Consider the following 13,512-nt stretch of genomic DNA (forward strand, 5'->3'; position numbering starts at 1 on the left):
GGACCAAGCTTTAAAGAAAAGCTTTTCCCACTTCAAAGCATATTTTCCAGACTCCCTCACTGAGATATTACATCCTCACATCCAATATGCAGTCTCCAGTTGTTTGTTACCTACTCTGTAAGATTATTTTTATTTCAAAGGATAATACTGGTGCTAAACATAATAAAAGTTAACTATAAAAACAGATCGCATCAAATTGCATTTCAAAAGCCACTCTCAATGTTTATAGTACATAGAAACTTCCATTGGGTGTATTTAAAACAGATCATGAAAGAATTTATCAAAATACAAACCACTCAAACCCAGAAAAAATGAAGAACAACTCCAAGCACGGAATAAGAACCAGACAGCCCCTCAGCAGCAAAATGAGACAGAAGGAAAGGCAGTGACAGGGCTATGCTGGAAGTGGCCAGGAATGCTCTGGAAATGGTGATATTTGGCCAAGTTCTTGCTCACCTGCTACGTAAGACAGTTCTTTTGAGTGGTTTTCTTGGCGGACCTTGGGTAATTTCTGTGAAAGTAAGTTTACTTAGTTAAAACAAATAGTTAAAGCAAACACAACACAGAAGCACGTTTAGGCTGGAATGGTACCTTCTCCAAAAATGCCTTCCTCATTCCCTGGGGCTTGCAGCTGGTATCTAATTTTCTTGTTATGAGGTTCTGAAAGGGAAACCACATTTTAAGAAGGCACCTTGGTAAGTAACAACAGGAAAGTTTAAAAATGCCCGGTCAGGAACGCTGCCTCGTGCTCTGTTACCTTCTTTGCTCAGTTCTCTCCCCCTGGCTGAGCAGAGAAGGCTGAAGGCTCCACTACCCAGCAGTTTAAACAAAAGGCTGATTTTCAGCAAAGTGCTGCACATACATAAGAAGTACGCTCATTTGCTACACCTAAGCATGTTCTGAAATAACAGGACAAAACCCCGCAAGACTTCAAGCAACCTTACAGGAGCAACATTAAAAAAAAAAAAGAGTCACATTTCAATGAGTTTGGTTATCTCCCATCCTCAGACCATTGCAGAGCTTTTCCACATCATCAGATGCTGTTTGCCCCTTCTGCATTTTGAAAAAAAGCCAAATCTATCTTACATTTTTTCTCATTTTTGTGCAGAGGCATCAGTGTAAGTCAGGAAATACAAACCCATCCAAGGGAGTATGAGGAACCAGAGGGGCCTCTCCTACAAAAACACTGACAAAACAGTTGGCTTGCAGAAGGAGCACCTGTCTGGCACAGGGCGCTCACATCCCCAACGCAGAGCACTTCATTTCTGCAGCAGTTGCTCAGCAAGAGCAGCTGGTGACCAAGGAGGTCGCAAACCAGCAAAGCAATTTGTTCGTGCCAGCAGCTGGGGAGAGGTATCTGCATTGCACCCAACGTAGCTGCTCAGTGGAAGTTCAGAACTAAATCCTGGCAGGATCATACAGGCTGCTCCCTAGAGGTCTTTATGGGCCAGGGTTGCGTGGATCGCAGAGCACCAAACTTTTACACTTTGATGGGGACTACGAGTCTTTGGCTTAGATCATTTCCAGGAGTGCTTGCTACTTCTGGCAACTGCTGCAGTTTTTACTTTTCATGGCAGAAATTTAGAATTTAAAATTCTTTAAAATGAACTGAAAACACCTCAGCAGACTAATGGATAAAAGTGTGCCACCGGAGAATGTTTGTAAGAGGAAATGAAGTGTCTGCTCTTCTTGCGGGCACTCACACCCAACCTCACGGTGAGGTCTGACAGCCGCTGCCACTTTTTGTCAAGGGTCCGGTACTCCAAGCTGGCAGCCTTATTCATCAGAACGTGTAATTCATTGAGAGCATCTGCAGTTCATCAAAGCAAGGCATTAGTGAGAGAAAAAACATCCCATGAGAGACTGGATATAGCAGCCTGATTCTCAATGCTGTCCCCGGTCTTCGAGGCCATTTTTACATCCTACAACCAGCACCCTGAGCTCAAGGATTTAGAAGAGGACACCATTTTCATGAAAACCTGAGCAACACCTCTCCAGGTTCCAGAAGCAGCATTTACAGATGACAGTGTGTCAAATATAAGTGCTTTTCCAAGTGCCTCTCTGCCATCATGACCTATTACAACAATCAACCTAAGTGTATATACAATCCAAGGGTAGCACGATATCGCCACCTACAACCACTGAATGCTTTGATAGTACTGCTCTTGCAGTCAGAACAAGCCCTCTGAAATTCTTGCATAGTGAATCCTTGGCAAGAGATGGCTCAACAGAATGCAGGAGTCCTTGAATCATTCACAAGATATGGGACAATCAGTAGCACCAACCTAGTGGTTGCTCTTTTGCCCCCTCAGAACAGGTTCTACAGCGCAGTGAGAGGTAAATTCCTTGGAATGCTGCCCTTGCTAAGGTCCGTCCTTGAAAGGTGCTCTCGGTACAGAACAGCCTGTGTCCTTGTCCAGTTGAGATTCTAAGGTTTTTCCATCCTGCCACTGCAGTCATGTGAGTGATGTAAATCACTTTTCTGCGTAACACTTCTTCCTTTCCAGGGAACAAAATGTTTCTCGAGCAAATTCAGGTCTCCTTCATAAACCACAGTATCAGCTTCTCTTTGCCCGAAGGAACAACTTCTTGTCAAAAAGATACTTCTGGAGAAGATTTCTGAAATGTTCTCAAAATCCATTTTTTCTGGCTGCATTGTTTGGGAAGAAAGGAAGCACTCCAGGACAGCTAACAAAAGGCAGGCTCTCACTGCCACATTACACACCACTTAACGTTGTCGGCAAAAAGCTAATAAATAATGTCTCTGACTAGAAGAAATCACAACTTTTCACAAATTCTTTGCCTTCCTGCACAGAAGTTGTCCTAGATACCCAAATCTGAGTCACAATCAAATGGGGTCACGGGAGCAGGGGGCTCTGTGGTGCTGCTGCCAGGGGTGCAGCCCCAGCCCCTGCACCTGAGGCTGCCCAGGCTGCTGCTGCATTGGTCAGTGCTGGAGAAGAGCAGGGAGAACTGGTCACATTGCTTTACTTCTGCCAAAGTGCAGGGACAATAAAAGATGCACATAAAACTTGTACCTGTTTCTATGCCACCCAAGAGCTCCCAGGAGCTGAGAAATCCTCAAACAGTCCATTAATCAAGCTGTAACTGTAATTTCTCCTTCATGACTGAAGAGCCCAAGTCCTATACCTTCCCTGCACGCTTTTTCATTCAAGCCAAATGAGTGTTGGCAGGTAAGAACTATTTCAAAGATTAACGTTTTTTCCTAGCTCAGTACCAGTCAATAGACCAGACTGTTTCAAGGCAGAGCCTCCTAGCAGACTGTTTATTTGTATTTCACACATTTGTTTCTCCATATGTTCCCTTATACTACTCTCCCCTTCCATCACCTTAAACCTGGGTATCTGCTTTTTAAAGGCATTGATCTCTGCTATTACAGCAAGACCAGATGGTCACAGACATCTGTGGCTCTCTGTAAGGTATGTCTTCCTCTTCTCCCTTTGACTTGAGAGGGACGCAAGAAAAAATATTATCAGGTCTATCCCAGATTGCAAGAAGTCCAGTGAAATTGGGAAACATCATAAAAGTCTCTCAAACCAGCCCCCAAGGAGAAGTGCTGGCAGAGTCCTGCTAGCAGAAGCACTGGGGGAAGGCAGTGGCTGGAGGTCAGGCGAAGCTAGCATGGTTTTCCAGGTACCAGGTGCTTCATGACTCTGCTGAGAGTGATCCTGTTCTGAGGGACACGAGAAAAGTTGTCTGTGCAGCAGGTGCTGAAAGCACTAGCCTATATGCACCATTGCAATGTTAATGACCTGTGAAAGCTTTCTCCTGAAGTGCAGATGTTTGGGTGGAAAACGAGAGAAGGCTATGTTTAGAGATGGAAATGCTTTTTCTGTTAGTTTGTCCTTCCCCCGCCCTTTTAAAAATAGGCCCATCCAGTTAGATATGTCGCTGAGGACGAGACTAAAGAGCAGAGTGCTGGCATTCGGTGCCAACCACACAGTTATAAAAGAAGGAGCCTCATTACTTCTGCAGACTGATACAGCCCGACCAGAATTGCTGAGGAGGATCTCATCAAGAGGGATATGATTCTATTTACTGTTGAATAAAGGGCAATAATGAAGTGTGAATGCTAACAAGTGGTCAGCTGGCAGAAATCTTTTGTGGTCAATCAGTTTCAGCCACTCGTTTCCATGCAGATGTTCAAATCGCGTCTCATTTCTACATCTGCTACGACGCAGCCTCAGCAGCATTTAGATCCCTATGGGAAGCTGAAAATAAATTTATCCATTCAGGCTGAATATCCTCTGGAAACGAGAATGAGAGGAAGAACAACCAAAACCATGGGTTAGCACCACTCTTGGCACACAGTCACCCAATACAGATATAAGAAAGTGGTATTTAGAGAATCCACAAGTGCAAGAGACCATGGAGATAAGTGAAAAGATAAAATCCCTGCCATAGCCAGCCTGTAATCCACCCAGACAACATACGAACAAGGAGCAAGAGACAGGATAAAAGGAAGTGCAAAGAGATTATGTAGAGGAAGGGATAGCAATGTAAGCCTACCATGATATAAATGCCAGGAGACTTGCAATACAAAACAGAGCTAAAGATTTGTGGCAGCTTTATATCATGATTTGAGTCACTTGAACAGTTGCCACTTCTCAAAGGGAATTCCCTGGCTGGCTCTGAAACCTGTTAGTTTTCCTTTAGGAATGTATCAGGATCGTTCTGCATCAATACATAATCAATACACAGAAAATACACAAAATATTGCTGCAGATCCGGGTGCAAAGAAGTACCATACAGGGTCAAAGTCAGCCCACTGAGACGTTTTTTCTCTGACAACTGGGAAAGCCCACACGGTGTCAGGCTGAATTCCAAGCCTGCAGCTACTTGGAATACAAGAGGTTTGCACTAATAAGAAAACAAAATTGTGTGCATCGCAGACAATGTTCCTCCCCAGCAAAATAGATCTCTATTTCACTCACCAGCCTTGTTCATTTGGAGCTTCTGCCTGATTTTCTCTGACTCAGAACATACGTCTTGCATTTTTAATTTGAAAGGAAGAGAAAACAGGCCGTTTTAGCTTTCCTTGCTTAGTTCCCTCTGCATTACTTATGCTGTATTCATACACTGGAAAGCAGCCCCGTGGCTATGCAGCTGTTCGTGCAGCCCAGATAAGTGCAGGCTCCACGCAATGAACCACAAAACTGTCAGCTTCTTCTAACTCTCAAGAAATGACAATTATTGCACCCATGAACAGTCGAAATGAGCACAGTGGGAGGCCATCCATGGAAGCTACCAGAACACTCCTTGCCCTTCAGAACACCCCGGCTCTACCAGCCTCCCCTTCCAGTGCTAACAAGCGCCCTTCTTATTTCCCTCTGAAAAGTAAAATATCCTCAAAATATCACAGAACATGAGTTGAGGAGGCCGGCCTCCCACCCCAGTTCATGTCCTCCCCTGCGCCCTCCTCACCGGCACAGCCTCACCCCCGTGGTCCAGGGTTACAGAGCTCTGCATCTGGGTGAGATGGGATGGGTGTGCTTCTTTCGTTCAGTCTCCCCTTCTGAAGTGTTTGTCTGTTCTTTGTGTCTTTAAAATAACAAGTGGCATTAATGTTTTGGGCACATCTATCACATCACGCTGCAGAAGACACAGAGGGACAAAGTGCCTCACGGAACCAGTACCAACATTAACTTGCGGTGGTGCCGTTTTATGCTTACACAAATAACATTCTTTATTTAAATAAATCCACGAAGATAACATTCTGAGAGCAAAGCAGGGGAGAAAGTGTTACCGAGGGAAGCAGCAAGCCACCCTCCGGCTCACAGCCCACAAACCCGCAGCGAGCCCTCGGGAGCAGCAGATTTCTGTTGTGGCACGGCCACAGCAGGGGCAATGCGGAGGACACCGGGGTGCAGCAGGGCTGTGGCAGCCCCGGGGGGGCCCAAAGAAGCGGGGCTCGGAGCCCCGGGGGCAGAGGGAGCCTCTCCTGGAGCCGCTCCGCTGCTGCCACCTGCGGGAGCCGCAGCGGCAGTGCCCGGGGCTGCTGCAGCCTCCCCGGTCCCAGCCTCGGGTACTGCCCTCGCAGCACCTCACAGGGTAAAAAAACGGGTACCTCCCCGCTATTTCAGGGCACCTTAAGAAAAAACGAAGAGGGAAACAGCAGCAAGCGGCCAGCCAAAGTGGTTCGGTGGTGCTGGGGCATTTTACAGAGAGCAAAGGCATTTAGTGGCTTCGAAGAAATCACTTCTCCTCCGTCTGGGGCTCAGGAATGACTTTGCCTAGTGTAGTGGGGTTTATGTGGCAAGGTTTTGGTAGTGATGTGCGTGCTTGGGCTCCTATGGACATTGCAAGTAGAAAATTAAAGGAATAGAATCAGAAACGTTGTAGTCAGCACTGAAATGTGGGTTTATTTTAGTGCTGCCTGATGGCTGTTTAGCATCTGAAGATTCCTGCTCCACATCATCCGCTGGAGAGTCTGGTTTCCTTGAAAAAAACACTCATTGTTGCTTTGGGAAGTTCTTGGTTTCCTGACCCAGAAGATGGCTTGGGAGTTCTCAGGTGCTGCACTCTCATCAGCTTTGTGCTGGCCACAGGCAAGGTCTGAACAGGGCACAGATTTTCCCACATGATCACCGCAGATGTTGGACACATCTGTGCCTGTAGAGGAAGTTTTTCCCAGGCAATCCACACCCAGGGTTTGCTCGCCTTTAGGCATCAGCCACCCCGAGAATTCTCTGGGAAAACAGTCACTAGCATCAGTCTGATCACACGCTATGTGATCATTTATGACTTCAACTTCCTCCAAATAATTGTCCTCCAGTGGCTGATCTACATAGTCAGCATCGATTGGGCTAAGGTTTAGAAGCTCGTCAATATCAAGGTCAAAGAGCATGTCGGTTACTTGGACTGACAGAGGTACCTTTGATTTCTCTGTGATCTCCGAGGCTACCTTTGCATCTTCACTGATGACTGATGCCCCAGTGCAGCTGCTGCTCACATCCTTTTCACTCTCCCCACTTACATTTTGGCTCAGAGTGCTTTTTCTAGTTATGTGCTGCTCACATTCCAAGCATTCATCTGCCAAGATTTCCTGGATCTCTTCCTCAGTGTAATTGAAAGGAGAATTCACTTGGTCACTGTCTGACAGTTCCAACAAGGAGTCGTCTGGCTCACTATCATCAAAACATCTGGCTTTATCTAGAGAAGGGGCTACATCATTGTATTTTGACTCAGAAGAACTGGCAACTAAGTAAGCATGGCCAGAATCATCTGGAAAGTGAGAGGATCTTTGAAAGCAGGCAGAACTTGGGGCATGGAGCAGCTGTTTCTCTGATGGTGTGCTCCCCGTCTCTCAGCCTGCACTTCCATTCCCCAAGGAGACAAAACAAACAAAGAGCCTTTTCCAGGTTAGGAAAAACTGAGCAACAGAAGAGCAGTTCTGTCACATAACTAACAGGACGTTCAGCAGCGTATTAGTCACTCTAAACACTCATACAAAACGAGTATTATAATGAAAGATTGTAAGATAAAAGCCTTCCTGTAAAATTCAATAGTTTAAAAATATCTACAAACAAAACATGTTTTTTCTCTTTGAGAGGATTCACGCTAACATGAATCTTTTGACCTGAGAGCTCTGCATTTATCTGACTCTCACCCAGCAGGAGAATCTGGGCTCAGGCAAAGTATTTCCTGCCCCCTTTGACCAACAGATTTAAAGGAACACATTTTGTCTTTCCATTGTTTTGATTATTGCTGCTTTCAAAAAAGGAAGTTACCTACTCCAGAAATAAAAACCAGCAGTTCTGCTGTTTCCTCTTGTCATTCTGTCCAAACAACAAAAATTAGCACTTCTGGAATAACACTGTAACCTCACAGAAGGAAGAAAAACCCTCGGGAGCCTGCCACATGCACACAACCTGTACAGGAGCACACGGAGTGATGAGCAGTCCTTGCTAAGACATGCCGAGAGTTCTGCAAGTGCTGCAAGTGCTTGGGTGCTTCAAAGAGAAACAAAAGGCAAATAAATTAATTGTGGATTGGGTTCTGCGGGGTGTACCTAACATGGTTCCTAACGAGTGAGGGCTTTAAGAACCAAACACCTCACACTTTGCTGGAACTCTTTGCATGAAATACTTCTGGAAACGTGAATTGGGCCCTGCAGGGTGTAACTAATGTGGTTCCTAACCAGCGAGGACTTGAAGGAGGACCAAACGCCTCACACTTTACTGGAATTCTTTGCATTAAATACGTTTGGAAATGTTAATATGCTCGGCTTGGAGCGCTCTGGGGCCGGCCCGGCCCTGCCTGAGGGGGCTCCAAGCCCGTTGTGCCGGGGGGGACCACGGGGAGACCTCAGGGAGCGCGGAGGGGGGGGGGGTTCGAACCCCTCAGCCCCGTTGCTGCCGGCTCCTGGCGGCCGCCATCTTAGCGGGCCGGCCCCGCCTGGCCCCTGATTGGCGGAGCGCGCCGAGCGGCGGAAGTGACGTCAGGAGGGAGCCGGCGAGCACCGGGCTGAGGCTGATGCAACGCGCGGAGGGTCGGTGGGGCCGGGGGGCACCGGGGGGGGACCGGGCACCGGGCACCGGGCACCGGGAGGGGGGTCTCGGGGGGCCGCTAACGCCTCCTATCCCCTCAGCTGCCGCCATGGAGGCCGCGCCCAGCCCGCAGGAGAAGTACCAGCTCATCACCCGCAACCTGCAGGTACCGGGGCCGGGCCGGGCCTAGCGCGGCGGGGGGGGCCTCAGGGCCTCACAGGGCCTCACAGGGCCCTGAGGGGGGGGTTGGGGACATAGGGGGGGGGTCCCGGCCGTGTAGGACGCCCGTGGTCTCCCCGCAGGAGGTGCTGGGCGAGGACAAGCTGTCGGCCATCCTGAAGGAGCGGGAGGTGAAGATTTACTGGGGCACCGCCACCACGGGCAAGCCGCACGTCGCCTACTTCGTGCCCATGTCCAAGATTGCGGATTTCCTGAAAGCGGGATGCGAGGTGAGGGGCCGGGGGGGGGGCTCGCACCCTGGGGGGAGGCTTTGTCGCCACGCTGCGGGTCCCTGACCCTGTCTCTGTCCCTCTGTGCCAGGTGACAATACTCTTCGCTGACCTCCACGCTTACCTGGACAACATGAAGGCCCCCTGGGAGCTGCTGGAGTTGCGCACTCGCTATTACGAGAACGTGATCAAGGCCATGCTGGAGAGCATCGGGGTGCCCCTGGAAAAGCTGAAGTTTGTCCGGGGCACGGACTACCAGCTCAGCAAGTGAGTCCTGGGTGCGCGCTCCTCTCTAGGAGGGAAAGCGTGGCTTGGGGCTCTGCTGTTCCCAGGTTTGCTCTCAGGCGCTGTCGTTCAGGGAACAGAGTGAAGCTGCCTCCAGGCTTCTCTCGGTGTGTCACAGCCGCCCCCCTTCCTGGTGCTGACGGCGTTGCCCCTTCCCCCAGGGAGTACACGCTGGACGTGTACCGCCTCTCCTCCGTGGTGACGCAGCACGACGCCAAGAAGGCAGGAGCGGAGGTGGTGAAGCAGGTGGAGCACCCCTTGCTGAGCGGGTTGCTCTACCCAGGCCTGCAGGTGCGTGGTGGGGCCACTTGGCAGGGTCCCAGTGCTGGGGAGGTGCTGGGCAAGGACCACGGGGACGTGTGAGGCTGCGTGCCTGGCCCTGGGTATTGTTCCCGAGGTCCAGCAGGGCCTCCAAAGGCTGAGCGAGCTGGGACCTGGTGTCCCAGGACCAAGCTCAAGGCTCTGCGTGTCTCCCCACAGGCCCTGGATGAGGAGTACCTCAAGGTCGATGCGCAGTTCGGAGGAGTTGATCAGAGGAAGATCTTCACCTTTGCAGAGAAGGTCAGGAACGGGGGTGTTGGGGTCCCTTGTGGTCCTGATGCAGGGCTGGGAGACTCACAGATCCACTGGGAGAAGCGTGTCAGTGGTGTGTGAGCGTCACGGGGCTCCCTGCAGCTCCTGCTGCTGCTCTTGTGGCCTCCAGGGCTCTGGTGTGCGACACGGGGCTGCCACACATCCCTGGTGGCGGCTGCCAGGGCTTTGTGAACCCCCCAGAGCTTGCTGGTTCTCACTGCTGAGCTCAGGGTTACCTGGAGCCAGGAGCACACAGGGGCTGTGGGTTAAGGTTGTCCTGCAGAAGAGGATTGTCCGTGACTTGCCCCCTTGCTCCTTCCCAGTACCTCCCTTCCCTGGGCTACGCCAAGCGCATCCACCTGATGAACCCGATGGTTCCCGGCCTGACAGGCAGCAAAATGAGCTCGTCGGAAGAGGTTGGTCCCTGCGTGGTGGCTGGGGTCAGGGGCTCTGCCGGGCACGGCTTCGTGGCTGGGGTTGGAGTCTGCACCCTGAGAGGAGGAAATTTCTCCCTGCGCTCAGGCTGGGGCCTAAGGAAAAGGTGCAGCAGCGCCAGCACGAGTCCTCGCTTGGGCGAGAGGCTGGGAAAAGGGCTGCAGAAATCTCTTCCTCCAGGACTCAAAGATCGACCTCCTGGACCGCAAGGAGGATGTGAAGAAGAAGCTGAAGAAGGCTTTCTGTGAGCCCGGGAACGTGGAGAACAACGGCGTCCTCTCCTTCATCAAGCACGTCCTCTTTCCCCTCAAGTCAGGTGAGGGCTCCCCACGCCGAGGCGCCAGGGCCAAGGCTTTTTGGGGGGCAAAGGGAGGGGATGGGAGCGTGTGGCCCCCAAAGTGGGGTGGTTCATCTGGCTGAGCAGGGGTTGAGTCCCGTGGGCTAATCTGAGCCTTAATCTCACAGAGTTTGTGATTCTGCGGGAAGAAAAATGGGGAGGAAACAAAACCTACACGGACTACGAGGCCCTGGAGAAGGACTTTGCTGAGCAGGTGAGTGCAGGGAGGAGCTGAACGCCCCCCACCCCCTGCCCCTGAGGCTCCCACAAGCTCTGTAGGAGAAAATCTGTGCCAGGGAGAGGTGCTTGCTGTGCCCTCCTGGGACTTGGTGGCCCTGGGCTCTGCCTGCTGCGGGGCTGCCTCAGCCAGGTGCTCTCCCTGAGGTTTGTCCCCCCTCAGACGCGGTCAGCCCTGCCCTTTGTCACTAGCAGCCTCCCAGATGTGCTTTTATCCTGCTCTGGGACGAGATCCGTGTCTGCTGAAGCCGAGGGGAGAGATCTCAGCACCCCTCTGGCCTCAGATCAGGGACCTGAACTCTGCTCCTCCCCCCCGTGCTGGAGGAGACCTTGCAGAGCCCCGTCTGTCTGTCGTGCCGCAGGTTGTGCATCCCGGGGACCTGAAGAACTCGGTGGAAGTGGCCCTGAACAAACTGCTCGACCCCATCAGAGAGAAGTTCAACAGCCCGGAGCTGAAGAAGCTGACCAACGCGGCCTATCCCAACCCCTCCAAAGCCAGTAAGGAGGCACTGGGGGAAACGGGGCCCAGGGGAAAATGGGGCTGGGAAAGGGAGAGTCCCTGCAGGGACAGCCCTGGAGAGCATCAGGTGGAGGAATAGGCAGAGCCGGGGCTGTTTGCCTGCCCCAGAGATGCCACCGTGCATCTCTGCTGTTGTTTGAGAGGCTGGCAAAGCAGAGGAGGGCCAGACAGAGCTGTGTAGCCCAACAGGGAATTCAGGGGGTGTCGGATACAGCGTCTGGGGTCACTGTGTGCTGCCTGGGTTTACCAACAGCTTTCCCAACTGTTCCCTTTGCACCGCAGAGCCTGCAGAGAAAGGCACCAAGAACTCGGAGCCGGAGAACGTCGTCCCGTCCCGGCTGGACATCCGCGTTGGCAAAGTGATCAGCGTGGAAAAGGTGCGGGAAGAGGGTGGCAGCGTGGGCACTCGGCGTGTGCGGGGTGGCAAAGGGGGCGGCTCTGCCTCGTTCTTTGCCGTCCCAGCCCCTTTCCCTGCGCCTCACCTTGCTGCTGTCTGCTAGCACCCGGACGCCGACAGCCTCTACGTGGAGAAGATCGACGTGGGCGAGCCCGAGCCCCGCACTGTGGTCAGCGGCCTGGTGCAGTTCGTCCCCAAGGAGCAGCTGCAGGACAGGCTGGTGGTGCTGCTCTGCAACCTCAAGCCCCAGAAGATGCGGGGCGTGGAGTCGCAGGGCATGGTGCTGTGCGCCTCCAGGTGAGGGTTAGGGTCAGAACCGAGCCCAGCGGTGCCGAGGGGTTTGCGGGTGCCACCCCAGGGTGATTTTTGCTTCCTCTGCAGCCTGGGGGAGCCACGGCAGGTGGAGCCCCTGGACCCGCCAGCTGGGTGCTGCGCTGGGGAGCGCGTCTACGTGGAGGGCTACGAGGACGGGGAGCCCGATGACGAGCTCAAGCCGAAGAAGAAAGTCTTCGAGAAGCTGCAGGTGAGGGGCTGGGATGGGGCACGAAAGCTCCACGCAGCTGAGCGAGGTGCTGCTGCCCTGCAGGGAGCCCTAACCTGCGTGCCTCAGCCCTGACCCTCTTCCCCCCTGCTCTGTTTTGCTCTCCAGGCCGATTTCCGTGTCTCCGAGGACTGCGTTGCCCAGTGGAAGCAGAGAGACTTCCTCACCAAGCTGGGGAGCATCTCGTGTAAAAGCCTGAAGGGGGGCAGCATCAGCTAACCAGCACCAGAGAGCTCGCACCTCCTGCCTGGCCCCCTGCACCGCCCCAGCCAGGCTCTCCTCCCCGGTCTCCATCTCCTCCCCCAGTGCCCCGAGCAGGGGGCTCAGCCCTGCAGGACCTGGGGGCTCTGGGACTGACTTTGCAGCCTCCCCAACATCACAACAGCGCGAGGCCTCCTGGGGAGCTGCCCCCAACATCTCCTTTGCCTTGGGCCCGCTCAGCCAGCGCTGGTGCCTCCGTTGTGGGCCAGATCTGGGAGCCTGGCGATGGCACCAGCCCTGAGGGACCGGTTTCTTCTGCCTCGTGCCATCAGGCTCCTCGCTGGGGCCATCAGCATCCTCCCAGCTGTGCCAAGGACTGGTCCTGGCTCCAGGACAGCACCTGGGGGTGCTGCAGTGAGGGTTTTAAGGGAATGCTGCTTGCTCAAACCTGTGTTGCTGCTACCGGGGCTGGGGGCAGCTGCCTGGCAGCCAGGGGGGCCCCCTCCCCTCCCCTGCCGTGCTCGGGGCGAGGGCCGGGGCTGCTGCAGTGTGTGAGGAGCCCCGGCCCCACCAGCGGGCCTGACCTGAGGCTGTGGGGGTGTGGGCCTTAAACACTGACTCGGGAACCATCTGTCTGCCATAAACCCCAATAAAACCTCGGGCTGACTGCATGCGGGCGTGCCTCTCTGTCCGGGGGGAGACACTGAGCCAGCAGCCAGCGCCCCTCCCGTGTCCTGGTGCTGCCAGGAGCCAAACAGCCCCGGCTCTGCCCACCCCGTGGGGACAGGGGCTGGGAGCCAGCCCTGAGGGAACGCAGCGGTGTGGGGCCGGGCACCTGCTGTAGGGGGGGAGAGGGGGCCCTAGCCAGGAAGCACAGGAGGCAGCGAGCTTCAGTCATCGTCTTTACCAGCCAGGTACAGAGCTCTGAGCAGCTATGCGGCAGCAGAGGATTTTTTGGTCGTTTTGGTTTGTTTTTTTGTTTTTGTTTTTTTTTTTTTTACAATCAAAGAAATCAAACTGTGACCCA

General features: G+C 53.0%; 2 protein-coding genes across 2 annotated transcripts; one reads left to right on the forward strand and one right to left on the reverse strand.

Annotated features, from left to right (window-relative positions):
* Positions 1-6,252: 6,252 nt before the first annotated feature.
* LOC309886553 (uncharacterized protein) lies at positions 6,253-7,327 on the reverse strand (the record flags this gene model as incomplete). The annotated part of the gene is made up of 1 exon (XM_082777532.1): positions 6,253-7,327. A coding segment is annotated over one exon (945 nt), but the record flags the coding sequence as incomplete, so codon positions are not given.
* A 1,155-nt stretch (positions 7,328-8,482) lies between these two features.
* On the forward strand, positions 8,483-13,483 carry YARS1 (tyrosyl-tRNA synthetase 1). Its single transcript, XM_082777769.1, has 14 exons — positions 8,483-8,512; positions 8,612-8,676; positions 8,813-8,959; positions 9,051-9,226; positions 9,406-9,535; positions 9,725-9,805; positions 10,141-10,233; positions 10,433-10,568; positions 10,718-10,803; positions 11,189-11,324; positions 11,629-11,723; positions 11,847-12,040; positions 12,125-12,266; positions 12,393-13,483. The coding sequence occupies exons 1-14, from the start codon at positions 8,497-8,499 to the stop codon at positions 12,501-12,503; spliced, it is 1,608 nt and encodes a 535-aa protein (XP_082633895.1). The 5' UTR covers positions 8,483-8,496; the 3' UTR covers positions 12,504-13,483.
* The last annotated feature ends 29 nt before the right edge of the window (positions 13,484-13,512 follow it).

This window comes from Aythya marila (genome assembly GCF_965140915.1).
Source record: "Aythya marila genome assembly, chromosome: 22".
Classification (NCBI taxonomy): Eukaryota; Metazoa; Chordata; class Aves; order Anseriformes; family Anatidae; genus Aythya; species Aythya marila.